We start from the raw sequence: 16,428 nt of genomic DNA on the forward strand, positions 1-16,428 counted from the left end.
CACAATTGTTGATTTCTCGTAAACTGAAAGGAAATACTCCGCTCATATTTCGATGCAATGATTTAACATTCCATCGCAGCAAACGCTTACCAACTTCCTGAAGTAAAGTCGAACGGCTGATTGGGAAATCTAAAACCAAAAGGCAACTCAAATTCGATTTTTTTTTGGTCGCTACAAATAACTATCCGTGCGTTGTACCTTTGGGCAATTTCCGGGAAAGCTGAAGGACCCAACCTGGCATCCCAAGAACGTTCAATCCATCTTCACGGCAGCACACCGCACAATTATCCAAGTAGTTTTAAACTGTCTATTACACTCAATATTACACACGTTAGGACCACCATAATTTACGCGCTAATGTCACTTGGCTAACGGAGCAAAATTCGCTGTCGTTTTTCTTAAAGTGGCGCTGTCTTTGCAATATATGATCTTTAAGTTCTTCCAAGGTCAATAGGACGGTACCTAGTAACTTATGTTACATGACTTAATTCAGACTCAAGAATGGGGCTTGAACGGATTCACGTTTGTTGCTAAGTTATCATGTCATTTGAGGGAGAGGCAGTATACCTTGGACTTCGAATTGAGAGGTTCGAGTTGTGGTATTGTTCTACTAAGAAAAAACACTGCATTCAAAAACCATCTGTGATAAACTATTGCCAATATGTTTCTATGCTTCTTTTGTGTATTATATAAACCTAATACTGACATAAACCTCTTTCATTCATGCCTACATTTATTGTTTTAAAAAATTAGTTATTTGATGTTGCTTGGCTAGCATCCTGATCAACAGCCAGCGTAATTACATTTGAAAATACACTTTTCCTTCAGAATAGTTCTAGTGAGGAGACTCGCTACGCTTATATGGATAACACGACCGAAGAAAGGCGAAGAGCAGAGGAGACAGAGGCAAGACGGCTGGAGAATGAACGAGAGCAACGCGAAAAAGAAGAGAGAGAACGTATAGAAAAAGAACAGCAACAGGAAGAAGAGAGGTGCAGAGAGAAACTCAGGCGACAGCGACAAAAGGAAATAGAGGAAGAAGAAAAGCTAAGGCAAGAGGACGAACGGAAAAGGCGGGATTTGGAGGCCGAACTTTGCCGACTTCGGTATCAGTTGCAAATGTACCAATTTGGTGACAAGATTAAACTGGATAGTTTCCAGGGACTGGAAATTGATGATGTAACCCAGCTCAGGATCGGTGTGTTTGGCTCCGCCGGTTCAGGCAAGAGTTCCTTCATCAACACAGTTGAACGAGTGGTGAGGCAAACAGATAAGGGTACCGTCCCATGCCAAGACAAAGGATATGAGGGAACCATTGAACTCCAGGACTACCTGCCAGAGCTATTCTTTCACTTGGTGGACACCCGGTGTTTCTTCAATTTCGACTATAATGAAATCATCATGTTTCAAAATGTTCTGAGCGGGAAAGTTCAGCCTGGTGAATTCATCGCTCGCGATGGAACAGATCAAGTCAGCAAACAAGAAATGCATCGATGCCCAAACTTTGGACAAAGACTGCATGGCGCTATCATTGTTGTGAAAGCCAACGACCCAAGACTGAACGAAGGGGCTTTCAGTGACTTCTTGAACCCATTTCGAAGTATCCTGCGCGAAAGTGGTATTGATTTCATTTGTAACAATTTCTTGAATTGCTCATGACTAAACGAAAACCATCTTTCTTTAATTTGGTATTGCATCACCGAGCTCATAATTTACCACCTTTCGTATACCATTTATTAATACAAAGCTTTCGACATTCTGATGCTAGCAGTATGTAGGACGGGTGTCACACATGAACCTAATAATAGCCTAACCCGCCGTAGATTGCCTATACCTCAGTGGTAGTGCATCGGAGCACGGAACTCGTAAGCTACAAAAAACGTTGCAATTCCCTTTGAAATTTTTAACGGTGTTTAAGCGACCTCCAAACTCACTGTTTTTGTCTTTAACAGGTATTGCACCCATCACTGTAGTTACTCACTGCGACGAACTGAGAAGTGAGGAAGAGAGGGAGGAGGTTCTGGAGGATGCATATAAAGCTACCAATAGCTCGCCAAGTCATACATTCTTGACGTGGAACTACACAAAAAACAATTGTGAACGAAACCTGGAAATAGAGCGAATGATATTCGACATCTTACATTATGCTCTGATTACCGCAGAAAGAGCTGTGAAGCAAATGAAGTCTCGGGAGAGGAACGAAAGAGAAGATGACCTGATGAGGGCACTGGAGGGCATGTCAGTCAGTGGACCTGACTCTCCCGACGGTAATATGAGCGTGCCTATATATATAAAAAAGAAAACCAAATTTTCTCCAAATTATTGTTTGACCCCTAAGGAGAGGGGGGTGGATTTGAAGTTGACAGGATCGAGGTTTAACCACGGTTGAGACACTGATTTGGAGGACATGTAAATTTGCAGAGCCACAGAACGGTTCATAACGAGTCATGGCACAAACACAGGTTTCTTGGAAACGTCAAAAATTGGAAAATCCCCGCGCATAATTTATTCACTTCTATACATCCTCTAACAACGTTCCAACTCAAACGGCTCTCACATAGCACGGAACGTTTAAAGGCCAGTCAAGATATTTATCAATTTCCTTCTTTCTGTTTACTCTGCAGCTTTAGTACAAGTGTTCTTGCGCTTTCTCCAAAAGGAATACAGATGGGACACAACTAAGATTGTAAGGATATCGCACCAGTTAGTCAAAGATGACGTAACAACTGTAAATTTACTTGCAAAGTGTTGGAGTCATGTCCAACACTTCTTTCCCGTTGGCATGAGCAGAATAATAGAGAAAGAGCTGAGAAAACGAGGGATGCTAACTCGAACAATTTGGCCTTCACAGGCCACCTAAGCTGATGGTGAACTGCTCAGTTTAAACGTATGTGTACATTTATATCTGCATATGTAGGAAAACACCTGCTTCTTCATAGGTTGCTTTACAAGCCGAGGAGACACAAATGATCAGAACAGAACTAAGGATGCTTCTCAATGTATAATAATATAAAGAGTTAACCAACCCTAAAAGCAGAGCTCCAATTAGTTTATTCAAGAGATTATAAACAGTTTAACTTTGCTTGACCCTTTAACTCCCATACAATTCATTTGATGTTAGTTTAGAGAATTTGGAATTGGATCAACCAATAATCCCCTAATTGAATTTTTCTTTATTCTCATTACTTGTCTGGCTGATATCCTACTGGTGGTGTAAGGAGAAATTCTGTCTAGATCACTAGTGGGACTTACAGGGTTAACTTTGCTCCCTTCTGATGGTAGCAAGTGTTCAGGTCAACACTTCTCAGCATTATGACCCTCTGCAAACTTAGATGACAGAAAAAAGGAAGATTTCTGAAAATAAAACTTGTACTCATTTGTGCAGGGTATTAATACTTTACTTTGTTGTTAAACATGATATCACATTGACTTTCATCGCCAATGTAGCAGATTCAACAGCAGATGTTTTCTTAGGCAATGTATGATAAACTGACACCAAAAAAGACCAGAAGAGACTTATGGGCTATTTAATAACAAAATATTATTGCCATTCCAAAATTTTGTAACCATGTCCGCCAAAACACGAGTGTTTTAAAAAACTGGACTGGACAAAAAGCAAGATCATCCTGAACAAGATCATCATTGTCCAAATTTACTGCATTGATTTGTTGAGTCCCTTGATCAGCAGAATCCATTATCTTTGAGTTTCCCAACAAGATCATCTACTGTCTCAACTTTAATTCCAGCCTCCCTGACAGGTGGGTCTTCAACTTTTAGTGTCTCCACTCTGGGTGAGACATCTACACCTAAGTCACTTGGAGACTTCTTATCAATCTTCTTCTTTTTGGCTTTCTGTGAGATACAAAACATACAAGAAACAGTTAAGACACTTATCTTGGCTCTATTCCCTTAGTACTCCTCAGAGTGATTAACGATTGAGTTTCCATTTTAACCAAACTCAAAGCAATCACAACAACCAATCTGAGCAATGAAATATAACAAAAAGGAGCCACAGGGAGCTCAAATTAAAAAAAAAAAGAAATGGCCCTAAGTGCAAGGGAATGCGAGTAATCAAACTGTAATTGGTTTCAGTTTTGAATCTGACTAGTTAATAGGGTGAGGAGAATCACTAGACCAAAGCAATCTCTAACTTTTAACATCTAAAATTGAAAGTAGCTCCCAAGTCAAACAGCCCCATAACAACAAATTTCCCATGAGAAAATGCAAAAATTATGTTTCTTTTTAGTAGATAAACTGTTCTGTTAGGTATACCTCCCAGTTTAACATGGCTTAAAGAGACTAGGTTAGCTCTGCTCCTCCCTCCTACATTATTAAAATGACTAAAATTCAAAGCCCTGGTTCTATTCATATTTTTCACTATTAACTTTACCCACCACAAGTAAAAAAGAAAAGACAATAACACAATATTCAATATTGCAATATTACAAACCATAATATTTGGAAGTGTTGCATAGCGAGGTTCATTCAGCCTGAAGAGGTAAAGCAGGTAACAATTACATGCATATCAAAAGGCATTGTGGACACTGGCCACTGCCACCAGACCTAAATAGTATAAGCAACAGTGACCATAATCTGTGCTAACATTCCAAAGTTGATCAGTTTTCTAGTGTCTGAGAGGTTTTATAACCCCAAATTCTTATTAAGACTTTACATAGTTCTGCAATAACACTTTCCCTGCAGTTCAGTCATGAGGGTCAAGTTTTCACTCATCACCAAAGACATGGACTTTAAACATAAACTTTTATCATGGAACTTATGAGCCAATAACTACCTTAAATCTGCTGTGACCACACATGGCATCTTCACATCAATCATCTCTAAGCCACCATCAATTTCACGTGTCACTGCTAACTTGTCATCTTTCATTTCTAGTTTGGAAGCAAATGTTGCCTGCAATGACCATCAAAGTATCATAAGCAGACCTTCAGCGAGGACGTAACTTTTAAACTTTATGTGTGACTAACATATAATATCTCCTAACAATATCACTGCTGAATCAAACATTAGGGTAATGAGAGTAAATTAAATGATCCTCAACCAAAAATGCTCTCAATAATTAAACAATATCTCTTTGTTGGACAATGAAAAAATGTGTAGAGAAAAATATTGAGAATATGCTTCCTGTTGTCAGCGAAACCTGGTCCCTTGAATAGATGCAAGTGGAAGACTGACAAAAGCATCTAAACATTTTAAAATGTGCAACTAAAACCCATGATGAAATAATTCTGACTTGGAGGATGGTAGCATTTATCCAGTGTTAAGTTTTAAATCATTTATTACCTGAGGCCATGAAAGCAATGCAGACAACATTTGTCCAGTCTGATTACAATCATCATCAATTGCCTATAGCACAAAGTTGGGAAAAGTATAAAAACAATTAAACATTTTTTCATGGTGTAGTATTTCCTTACTAACATCATCAAATATCAAGCAAACAGCAATAAACACTTCACCTCCACTATGAACTGACCCAACTGTACTTTCCATCAAGTGAGCTTTTGGAAAGATTGTTTTGTCCTTTCCTTTCAATAACCTAAAATTAAACAATAAGCACCTAATACCTGTTTTCCCAAGATGATCAGATTTGGGTTCTCTTGTTCTGTGATCTTTGCAAAAATTTTGGCTACTGCAAGAGGCTGTAGGCCTTCGTATTCTTTGTCATTTAACAAAACATGGATACCACGATCAACTCCCATAGCAAGGGCTGTGCGAAGAGTTTCCTTTGGAGTTCAAGTGAAATTGCTCGTGTTAGTTTGTTGTTGCACACAGTTAAGAGTTAATATACAAAATAAAATTCAATCAGCTAAAAGATTATATATTTCAAAAAGTACCATTCTGCACAATAACTGAATTATTACCTCACTTTTAGCTGGTCCACAGCTCACAGCAACAATTTCAGAAGCTATACCTTTCTCTTTCAGTTTTACAGCCTAAAAATTGACAAAATGGAAAAAGTTAACTTTCCTTCTGAACAAAACAAATAAGACAGAGTGCTCATTTTCCCATGATATCATGGTAATCATTATCTATGGAATACTTTAAAACAATATGGTGTCAATAGTTTTTTTCATGATACACTTAAGAAAATTGTCTCTTTAAATTCTGAATTTCCCTCCAATGAGGGGGATTTTAACCCTTAAATCCCAGAGGAGATTAACATGTAACTTCTACCTATAATATCTATACATTATCCAACGGAAGGCAACGAGTATACTTGAACTTATCAGGCAGAGGTTGTTATCTTCATCTAACATCAAATTCTCATAACTTATTTACAAGGAAATGTGTCGCAACTAAAGGGGAGTATTAACAATCAGATCTTGAGTAAAAGGACTAAGGGTCAAGTCAAATAACAAAGGCAAGATCCTTTAAGCAAACAAGCCAACAGCAACTTGTACCACAAACCAAGTGAACGAATGTTTCGTTTTTTTCCTGTTTATCTCGTCTTTTTGGTGTGGAGAAAAGAACTTAATCAAGCTTACTGTCACCTCTTACTAACATTAATAAAAATTATTACAAATGTCGATTATTGATTCACAGAGTGAGTGATCTTTAATATACCACGTAAAAGAGTAAAGGTCATTACAAATAATTACATTCTTCGCCTGGGAAAAAATATCCAAACATCTTCAGAAAATTGAGGGAAAATTCGCGACAATTGCATTTCGAAATGCCGAGAGTGGGAGGGAATAAAATATTAAATGATAATATATATTTATAAAAAGGTTTCTCACCTCTTCAACTGCGATCTCATCGAAAGGGTTCATACTGTGTTTGACCCCATCAGTTACTACGCCGGTTTTATCGGGTTTTACCCGTATCTACAGGAGATAAAGAAAATTTTAGACTGCAAAATTTTACTTTTAATACTTTATTGCAGTTCAAGTAAATTTTACAAACCTTTACGGCATAATCTATGACACGTTTACAGCCGACTAAAACTCTAAGGGGCGCCATTTTGGATATTGAGGACGAAAAGAAAGTCACAAGCGCATGATCTATAAAAAAACCGCTGCAATGAGATCGTGCGAAAACAAACATGGCATCCTAACAACCATATACTGACAGTAAAGTATTCTGTAAAATAGTTTCCACATATTTCCGATCTGCGTTTCAAAATGCCACCGAAAAAGAAAAAGGGCAAGGGAAAGAAAAAAAAGAAGAAGGATGGTATGATGATAAAAGCTATTTTCAGGGAAATCCTTGGTCTCCATTTAGCAGGTTCGAAAACCATTTGTCTTCCATTCTTCTTCCTCCACAGAGAAGACCGAACTGACGATTGAGGATAAGTACAAGAGAACCATGGAAGAGATTGAGTGTCTGAAGGATGAACTTGGTAAGGAGGAGAAAATGAAGTGGTACATAGATCCATATATGAATACTTGTCATTATGTATAGCTGGGTGTTAAAATATTCGTAGAATATATACCAAGTAATATAATTCTCAAAAATTGTAACGACCACAAAGGTCACAATTGAAATAATTTAGTTATTGTAAATAGTAAGTGACAGTCTAATACTGCATACACTGTAGCGTGTGAGGATTGAAGAATTACTGAAATAATAGTTCATTTTGTTCATTAGATCTCAGAAAGAATACGCAGTACTATCTAAAGATACTTTTTAAAATTTTTCTTTAGCTAGATGTGTGGTTGATTCGATTTTCAGGTAACTTGTGAGTTAAATTTAAGCTGTTAAGCAGCTCTTATGAGTATTAGTGAACACTTTATATATTTTTAAGGATGCCTTTTGATATTTTTCAATTTGAGGAGCACTATTTAGCCATCACATTAGAAAAAGTGCTACGTGAGAAAAAAAATTATCATCATTACTAATAATACAGCTGCAAGATCTGAAATTGCACGAAGGTCCAAGGACACTGCAGATCGTATGAAAGAAAGAATGAGAGAAGCAAAGGAAGAAGTTGAAACTGAGCAGCAAAATAAACTGGACATTTCTTCAGGTAAATTGAGCTCAGAATTGACAATTTAAAATCAATATGCTTGTGTTGAAGCTTCAGAGTGAAGCTAGTCACTAAACCAAAGCAAATAGGTGACCTAACAACCAAGCAAGCGGCAGACATAAGCTCTGAGAATTAACCCCCACTAACTTTCTACTTATTTCTCTGAGCCTTTGGCCAACTTCTGCTGCTTAACCCTAAATATTTGAAAGTCAAAACTTGGCTACATTTAAAGCCTTTTTTATATTTTTAAGTGTAAGTTGAGCCTTCACTCCCTAAAATCAAATTGTGCTAATTCTCCACACTGTTCTCTATAAATTTTTATTACAATGACAAGGAGAAAATGTGTAACAATCAAGAACTTCTGAAGTTGGTTTTAATTTCCTTTCTTCTTATGACCTTACTGTTTGATTCAGTGACAATACTGTGGGGAGAAATTAAATCATAGTCACTTTTATGTGTTAATGGATTAAGGGGCCAGTTCACAAAGGCATGGTGTGGTCCAAGAAACCTAAAACAATGTTATGATGACAATTATTACATAACAAAACAATATTTAATATACTGGTAAATTGGAAACATTACTTTTCAGACCTTACTCGTCAATACAAAACAATGCAGTCTGAGATGGCTCTTAGGATTCACATGTTGGAGCAGACTGTGAATAAGCTGAGGGAGCAGTTGGGTGAGCATTGATTTCAACGTGGATGTATTTTGAACAACAACCAGTTAATAATGGTAAAATGGTAATTGGACCGAGTGGAGTACAATTCGGTTTGTAACCATGAGTGATGAACCAAATCAGAGGACCACAAAACTAGAGTCCGATTTATTAATTACAAGTATGATCACAGACAGAATTGGACAACACAAAGTCCTGTTACCTATTAATAAAAAACTATGACAAAGTTTGAGAAAGGAACTAAACATGGGTTATATGTGATAACAGCATTCATACATGGCAAAGGCATGACTTGTTAACTTTCCAATCTGCAGGTGCTGTAGTAGTGAATAGTAATCACTGAAAAAGACTTGTATATTCTAAAATAAGGCATGTTTCAAATTCCATAGATCCTATGTGCTTGACCTAAGAGTAATCTGCAATTGTTTAGTCTGAAAAAATTTGGCATGGTAGATTTTAATTTGATAGATTCTCTGAATTAACTTGAAATAAGATGCCATTTTTCTCTTAGATGTGTTTGATTTTTGATTGATTTGAGTAGATTATTTGATTTGACAGATTTAGCAGATCTAATTTTCACAGCTGAGGTTTTACTTTTTGTGGTTCATCATTTCAACTCCAAACTGCATGTTGTCTGAATTATCAAGGAGGCAGAAATTAGTGATCTGTTAGATAATGCTCTAGTTAATCCATACTTTATATTTATAGCCTCTACAGAAGAAGAATTGAAGAAGACCAGGAAAGAGAGAGATGATATCAGGCGGGAAAAAGATGAAATCATTGCTGAACTCCAGTTTAAAATTGATCACATGGAATCTGCCTATGAAAGTGTGCTTCATGTATGTATAAGAGTAAAGGAATATCTTTCAAGAGAAATAAGACAGCAGTGTTGAGGAGGCTCTCAAAATTATGCAGTTGCAGAAGTTAACAACCCTAAAGTAGTTCAACCTCTCAGATTTGAGTAAGGCATTTCTACAAAGCCACAGGTGTATGTAGCTGCACTGTGGAAGAATTTTATTGATTCCCCTTGTTTCCTGTAAAGGAATTGCTGTATATCTCACAATACAGTCAAACTACATGGCTATGTACAATAGTACAAACAACACAAGAATGGCGTTTACAGTGAATACTATGTGGTGTACTTATTCATTTCTTTTAACACATTCTTCACAGGATGCTTTTGATAGAATGGCTGTTAAAGTTGAGGATGCCAGGGCACGATGGGAGATGGAATCATCAGAGATACAGGAGAAAAATAAACAGCTTCTTCTGGAATTTGGCTTGAATCCACTGGAAATTTAAATTACTACCTTTAATAAATATTTCCCCTTCTAGTTTACCTGGTTTAGTGTGTAGAAAGTAATATAAGCCACATTCGTAGATAGGTGAAGAGCTGGTGGAATAACTACCACAAGCATCCTACATACATTTGGGTAACAGTAATAGTGAGAAGGCATTGGGTACATAATTGTTTTATTTACAGTACCCTACACAGTCACTTTTACCCAAAGTTTCAACATTGCACAACTGAAGTGTAGTAAATATAAACTTGGAAACAGTCATGCTTAAATTGCAATGTTAGTGTGTCTAACCTAAATATTTGAAAATCTTAAATAATTTACATGTACCATACTACCATGAGTGGAAAAAGAAATAAAACAAAGCTTTTGCATCTCCACATGATGAAGATGGCAGCAATACTCCAAAATTCATGGCGCACATTACTTCTTGAGAACACAAGCAAATAACACTCAAATAAGTGTTTTACTCAGGCTCTGCAGAGAAATATTGAGCTGAAAATTTGGGTTTGTTTATGTCTTGAATTGCAAAGCACTGGTGACTGAGGGTCTAGAGTGCATGTATGAAGCCTACGACTATGCCCAGGAACTAGGAGATGGGGTACATACAATAGCCCATTTCTGAATTACCTTTGGCCTCTCTTGTTTTTGTTCACAAGTAAATTGAACTCATTTTCATAGGAATGGTTGAGCACCAGGCCTAGCTTTGAAAAAGAGGCCAATTACATGTCATAAATAATTTTGTCATAGCAAGCTTCTGAGTGCACAAAGATATATATACATTCAGTTCTATCATGGAAAACGCCCAAAGAGTGACAAAACACTTGGCTTTGTACTTGTATTTACACGAGAGTGTGCATGCAATGTTGCTTCCACGAAATGTTGTATAATGTTCTAGTAATCAAAGCTCAAGGTTTGAGTATCTCCTCCTTCCAGAGTCAAGTGCTCTGCTGCAGCAGTCATTCCTCCAATGCCATCACCATTGTCCACTTTCATCTCATTAGCCATCTGGTTGTCTTTGGCCAATTGATGAAAATGCTGTTATGTGCAAGAAAAAACAGAGGATGAAAAAACGATTGGGGGTGGGGGGGGGGGGGTGCATAAAGGGAAAAGGATTGCTGATAAGTTTTAATACCATCAAATGAAATAATTTTTTGCTAACAGAAGATTTAATTTGAGGTGCAAAGAGATGGAGACTAACTTGTCTTCCCCTGGCAAGTAGAGTAGACTTTTCAAGGGTTCAAAGAAAGGATTTATTAACACCCCATCCATCTACATTCTTTTTCAACATTATTATCATTTCATTGCAGGCATCATCCTCTTTTTACCCCTGCTCTCATTTTGATTATCTCCAAGCCCCTTGCAACCAAACATCAGTATGTATATTCTCCATATTGTTCTCCATATTTTTCTGGCGCTGATTAGGGGAATTTGTTTAACAATCAGAAGCTTCTTCATTTGATGATCATCATTTCCTTTATTCCTGTGACCTTAATGTGTGATTCAGAGAAATTAGATGCTAGTCACCTGCTGGGGTCAAAGGGTCATTAGGAAATCTATATGCTGGTTTCCCAATTTTTTGAGCCAGCACAGTGAGATTCACCAAAAGCAGACTTCTTGTTTTACTAGAACTGTTTTCATGCAAAATTACGCATTCAAGAGTAAAGTTTAACAATCTGTCTAGTGACGCACCTGTGAGTTCTTGAACTCTGAGAATAATGTAAACAGTACATGCATGGCATGAATCCTGTTATTGTGCACTGGTATATCAAGGATTCCTATCAGAAACACAAGTAAAGAAAATTAAGATGTAATTATAATCAGAACACTAAGACAGAAAATCTGCCGTGCTATGAAATTTATCGCATTATGTAGCCATAACAGTAACTACTATGTCCTGGCTTTACATCAAACATTGTGAAACAAAATTCAACAACTTACCACAAATAAGATCAACATATTGATGCAATTCCACATCCAAATCAGCTGTTGGAAGACCAACCTGTTGACAGGAGGACAGTCTGAGTAAAATTGTGTGTATGACCGGAAAGTGTTGAATCTCACTTAATATTACACATACAAAAATTTTAAGGACTCCTCACCAATGAATTCAATAAATTCTATTAAATTTTAAGTTTACCTGGTTCAGAAGGTCTTCAAATTCTGGTGGCCACTCTTGCATAAGAGATTCAATGTCAGGCATATTCCTAAGTTCATGAAAACAGAATATTTTAAATGACCACTGAAAGTTATCCCTATACTGACCAGCTTGCCTTTCTAAAACCAAATACCTCTGTCAAATAACTTCACAGATAAAAGTCAATTACAATCATTGAAAATGGATTACACTGTGGTGCTCCCTCACAACCAGTTTACCACCTTACCTTTGGTAATGGACTGTTGGAGCTGGTTTTTGACGATGCAATTCCCTGTCAAAGAAGCATCCAAAATTGTTAAAATTATTACCTTGAATCAACATCATCCTCTTTAAATGTTTACAGTAACTAGCATACATCCGAAAACAGGATAAGGACATTTACAACACCAAAAATTGTGAAGATTGAAGCACTACATATTTCTAAATGAGAGGCTGCAAGGAGTCACAAAACACTACCAAACAAACAAACAAACTACAAACAACAGAAGCACAATCCAAAAATCACAACAGCAGATGTGCATCAGGAGAGGATTCAAAGAGATAAACAGGCATTCTTACCTGATACTATCAATCCAGTTATCAACAGCTTTAGGATTCTTTTCTGGATCTTCAATGCTGCGTACAGTCTGTGACAAACAAGGAGTGAAATGATTGTAGTATTATGTAGTAACAGACACTTTGGATTCAAGCCTTTGGAGAGCTGAAATGTTATGACTACTTCCTCAATTTAAAACAACATCATTTACATCATAGTTTCTGTATCTCAAATAATAAGGATAAATTTTTCGAATTTGTTCATCATTTGCAATCCATTTTATCTTCTCCATCCTTGCTTATTCCTGCCTTTCACATGTTCCTACATCAAACAAAAATTCTGTACCATCCACTTGGTAATGGGGCTAATCATGCATTTTGCAAAAAAAGGAGTCAAAGTATCATGATATTGACAGCTTCTCTCTTAATTACTTTTCTCTTACAAAGAGTAAAGTGACAATGAAAAGTGGTAAAATGAGAGGGTATCAAATTCAAAATTATTGTCAATTATTGTTAACCCTTTCACTCCCAGATCTTATTTAATTTAGTAATTCTCACTACTGTCTGCCATATTTTAGATTAGGATAATTTGGTATTGGATCAATTAATAATCCCCTAAAAGACATTTTTCGTCATCTATATCACTACAGTCTACCTAATATTGTATTGATATTGTAAGGAGAAGCTATGTCTTAGTCACTAGTGGGGGTTAAAAGGTTTATCAAAAGACAAGCAATGTCCTTACTGTTATAACCAAAATAATGTAATACAGCACAGTTAAATCTAAAATATTGCAAAATACTGTCAAATCAAGAATGGACCCAGCAGTGCCAAATACATTTTACTTACCATGGCTTTTAGATTGGTTTGTTTGGAAATAGTTCTTAATTGAAGATCCAGCACTGAAATTGAAAGAGCTGACAATTAGAAGTTGAGAATCATCAAAGGTTACCATTATTAATTATCATTTACTAGCTATCACTATTAGGATAATCATTAGTTTATTATACCTGTTGGGTCAGATTGATTAGCCATTGGTTCATCAAGAACCACCAATCCTAAAGTCTCTGGTTTACCATCTGGTCGTGTAACCTGCACAATTTGTGTAAAGAGCATTAAATAAGTTACTCACAGAGCACAGAGAACTTTTTTGGATAGGTTACCTCCATGGAAAAACTCTGTTACCTTAGTTTATATAACATTCTCCTTTCAATAACTCTTCTTAAAAAACAAATTGCAATCAAAATTTTTTACTGAATACAAGGATACAATTCTGAATTTTACATTGGAGTTCAAACAAGCAGAGTGTTATCCTACACTTTTCCATAATGACTCTTTGAACTAGCGACAATATCATATAGCAGTGATCTCAATCCTGGTTTTCTAACCTTCAAGAATGCATCAATGTCTCCAACAGCGGGAATAAAATCAGGATTGAATGGCTTCAATTTATGCTCCAAATCAATAGATTGTGGAGTATACCTATGTTAAACAAAAGGAATTTGAAACACAGTCACAAAGGAGCCATGTAATACTTTAATTGCAATAATTTTTAGAATGTTTTTAGCATAATTGTAATCATTATTTATTAATAATGATGATATCTCCAGTGCTAAAAAGATTAATTCAGTTCTTCTTTACCAACTGAGACACTAAGATATTATAGACCATCATGTTCAAACAATTGAAGACAAAAGCCTGGCATGGTATCCTTCACCAGAACATACCGAGTGATATAGTGAAAAAGTTCCTTGATTTCCTGACTCACAGGTAGATGTTCGTAATCAGCTGGGTCATAGGCCCTGAAAGGATAAAAAAAAAAAAGCCATCACACCAAGAATTATCAATAGTAATATGGCTGATAACTCTTTGATTAGATTTTAATTGGGTTATAACTGATCTGATTTTTAGAAGATCTCCCATACCAGTGTCAAGTGTTCACACCTACTCTTTTTGAGAGAAGAAGGAAACTGGCTTAAAACTCTAAAAAAAAATAACACCCAGAGAGTACATTCCTTTCTGAAAACAGCTTTTAAGCTGCTAATAAAATTCATCATCTTGATCTTTGTCAAATTTATTGTCATACCCCTCCAATGCAGTTCCATGTGCATCTTCCTCATCATCATCTTCCTCAGAGCTATCACTCTGGTCATCACCTTCATCATCATCATCATCTTCATTTTGTTGAGTAGGTATTTCCTGGCCAGTTGGTCTCCCAGGTCTCTCCTTAACCCCCTGTAAAGCCTCTTGTGGCCGGGAATATCCTCCTGCTGGAGGCTCCTGGAAAGAAAGGCATCTTGATCAACTATTAAATGTATATTTCATTGCAAACTAAGAAATATGCATCATTGATTAATTGTATAAATCAATAATACACTTAATTTTATCAACACTACTAAACAACCAATCTTAAATTGTCTTAATGCGAGGGCTATCACTTGACATCTCTCTATACCAACCTTCCTTTCAACTAGGTCATCATGGTCAAACTCATCATCACTCTGGTCAGTCATTGAGATGGATCCAATTCCTGTAAACAAAGTTAATATTTTTATAAGATAAACCTACTTTTGGCTTTAATACACAGATTTCAAAGTAAAGGGAAATATTAAACTTTTTTGTGCAGAGCAAGGAATAGTAACAACTAGAGTCCTGCTGGACAAGGTTTGTACTGTGAAGTGCATTCGAAATTTTATTCACATCACTGAGGATTATTCCCCATTGGAAAGGAAGATGTCTTAAAATGGCTGACTGTAAAAACTTTGATCTTGTCAAGTGATTTTTGATCATCAGCATTTTTTTTTAAATCATAACTTGTGTCAACCAAATTTCTCAGCTTCAGGATAACCAAATTCTTGTTGATGCTATGCTCTGTGTGCTCTGCTTGCAAATCTCTCTTGGACAAGCAATTTATAACGAATAGCTTTTTAAATGTAATGATTTTTCTCACCTGGATTATATCCACCAGATTTACCCCCTGCGGGTCTAGGACTTGGAGTAAATGTACTGGCTACTTCTTCGTCGTCGTTTACTTCAAGAGCTTCATCATACGGTTGATTCACGACAAGCTGCAAATCATTTACTTTCTTCAAAAGACTGCATAGTCATGTGCAGAACGTAATGATGAATATGGTGTCTACATTTCATTTTGGGTAACCCATAATTCCCCTATTTGTGTTTCTACCAGAGCTTGCGACACAAACATCACAGAAATCCAGAATTAACTGTGCCGAATACGGATATTTATAACTCAAAGATGCACTTTAAATGTGATTAGTTTGAGATAAAATCTAACTGACAAGGTCCAAAAGTTTTCCTCGTCATCTTACAGGAAGATGCAAAAATTTCACCTCACTTCGAGGAAATATAAAGATTACAAAACCAGTGTCCAAAATAAAACTATTCGGATAAAATTTAATTGGGATTTGTTCGTATCCAAGGACAACGTAATCTGATAGCGACTAAGCTGTACGTTTGGCATTATTTGAAAGATCTCCACATTTATAGGAACCACAACTCGACCAAAATTTCTTAATTTAGTATAAAAATAACAAGAAGTAAGTTTATACTGTAAAGCATAACTACATAATGGTAAAAGCCGCAAACATCTTCTTAGTTTACCTTTCTTCGCTCGTCATCTGAGTCAGCCATGAACGAAACAACCCACCAAGTTCCTGACCGCTTACATGACGTGCTTATCCCGCTAGACTACTTCTTCCCAGACCTCCACGTGAACTGTCACGAACATCACTGGAAACCCATCATTTCCTGTCAT

General features: G+C 36.5%; 4 protein-coding genes across 4 annotated transcripts; 2 read left to right on the top strand and 2 right to left on the bottom strand.

The window, feature by feature from the left end:
• Positions 1 to 815: 815 nt before the first annotated feature.
• LOC149044488 (uncharacterized) lies at positions 816 to 3,382 on the top strand. The gene is made up of 3 exons (XM_089208486.1): positions 816 to 1,618; positions 1,953 to 2,267; positions 2,625 to 3,382. The coding sequence occupies exons 1-3, from the start codon at positions 862 to 864 to the stop codon at positions 2,858 to 2,860; spliced, it is 1,308 nt and encodes a 435-aa protein (XP_089064612.1). The 5' UTR covers positions 816 to 861; the 3' UTR covers positions 2,861 to 3,382.
• Positions 3,377 to 7,021, bottom strand: LOC113674883 (electron transfer flavoprotein subunit beta). Its single transcript, XM_027191382.2, has 8 exons — positions 6,922 to 7,021; positions 6,756 to 6,842; positions 5,880 to 5,951; positions 5,583 to 5,741; positions 5,302 to 5,364; positions 4,793 to 4,911; positions 4,451 to 4,490; positions 3,377 to 3,852 (listed from the first exon to the last, which is right to left on the bottom strand). Exons 1-8 carry the CDS (start codon positions 6,976 to 6,978, stop codon positions 3,682 to 3,684), a joined length of 768 nt encoding a protein of 255 aa, XP_027047183.2. The 5' UTR covers positions 6,979 to 7,021; the 3' UTR covers positions 3,377 to 3,681.
• A 27-nt stretch (positions 7,022 to 7,048) lies between these two features.
• LOC113674879 (dynein regulatory complex protein 12) lies at positions 7,049 to 10,811 on the top strand. Its single transcript, XM_027191378.2, has 6 exons — positions 7,049 to 7,191; positions 7,283 to 7,357; positions 7,865 to 7,984; positions 8,574 to 8,666; positions 9,372 to 9,502; positions 9,837 to 10,811. The coding sequence occupies exons 1-6, from the start codon at positions 7,140 to 7,142 to the stop codon at positions 9,963 to 9,965; spliced, it is 600 nt and encodes a 199-aa protein (XP_027047179.1). The 5' UTR covers positions 7,049 to 7,139; the 3' UTR covers positions 9,966 to 10,811.
• On the bottom strand, positions 10,120 to 16,403 carry LOC113674881 (intraflagellar transport protein 46 homolog). Its single transcript, XM_027191380.2, has 14 exons — positions 16,275 to 16,403; positions 15,604 to 15,721; positions 15,113 to 15,183; positions 14,740 to 14,933; positions 14,381 to 14,455; positions 14,042 to 14,135; positions 13,664 to 13,745; positions 13,503 to 13,555; positions 12,678 to 12,745; positions 12,346 to 12,390; positions 12,102 to 12,168; positions 11,903 to 11,963; positions 11,654 to 11,739; positions 10,120 to 10,999 (listed from the first exon to the last, which is right to left on the bottom strand). The coding sequence occupies exons 1-14, from the start codon at positions 16,302 to 16,304 to the stop codon at positions 10,856 to 10,858; spliced, it is 1,188 nt and encodes a 395-aa protein (XP_027047181.2). The 5' UTR covers positions 16,305 to 16,403; the 3' UTR covers positions 10,120 to 10,855.
• Positions 16,404 to 16,428: the final 25 nt, after the last annotated feature.

The sequence above is a fragment of the Pocillopora damicornis genome, chromosome 6 (assembly GCF_964200805.1).
Source record: "Pocillopora damicornis chromosome 6, jaPocDami1.2, whole genome shotgun sequence".
Taxonomy (NCBI): domain Eukaryota; kingdom Metazoa; phylum Cnidaria; class Anthozoa; order Scleractinia; family Pocilloporidae; genus Pocillopora; species Pocillopora damicornis.

Coding starts and splice junctions, on each gene's coding strand:
- LOC113674883 (XM_027191382.2), bottom strand. CDS start 6,978: ATGGCGCCCCTTAGAGTTTTAGTCGGCTGTAAACGTGTCATAGATTAT. Junction 6,843..6,921: donor TCATAGATTATGCCGTAAAG/GTTTGTAAAATT, acceptor TATCTCCTGTAG/ATACGGGTAAAACCCGATAA. Junction 3,853..4,450: donor CAACACTTCCAAATATTATG/GTTTGTAATATT, acceptor TGTATCTCACAG/AAAGCCAAAAAGAAGAAGAT.
- LOC149044488 (XM_089208486.1), top strand. CDS start 862: ATGGATAACACGACCGAAGAAAGGCGAAGAGCAGAGGAGACAGAGGCA. Junction 1,619..1,952: donor AAGTATCCTGCGCGAAAGTG/GTATTGATTTCA, acceptor TGTCTTTAACAG/GTATTGCACCCATCACTGTA. Junction 2,268..2,624: donor TGGACCTGACTCTCCCGACG/GTAATATGAGCG, acceptor TTTACTCTGCAG/CTTTAGTACAAGTGTTCTTG.
- LOC113674881 (XM_027191380.2), bottom strand. CDS start 16,304: ATGGCTGACTCAGATGACGAGCGAAGAAAG. Junction 13,746..14,041: donor ACATTGATGCATTCTTGAAG/GTTAGAAAACCA, acceptor CAAATTGTGCAG/GTTACACGACCAGATGGTAA. Junction 11,964..12,101: donor TTGAAGACCTTCTGAACCAG/GTAAACTTAAAA, acceptor TCCTGTCAACAG/GTTGGTCTTCCAACAGCTGA.
- LOC113674879 (XM_027191378.2), top strand. CDS start 7,140: ATGCCACCGAAAAAGAAAAAGGGCAAGGGAAAGAAAAAAAAGAAGAAG. Junction 7,192..7,282: donor GAAAAAAAAGAAGAAGGATG/GTATGATGATAA, acceptor CTTCCTCCACAG/AGAAGACCGAACTGACGATT. Junction 8,667..9,371: donor TAAGCTGAGGGAGCAGTTGG/GTGAGCATTGAT, acceptor TTATATTTATAG/CCTCTACAGAAGAAGAATTG.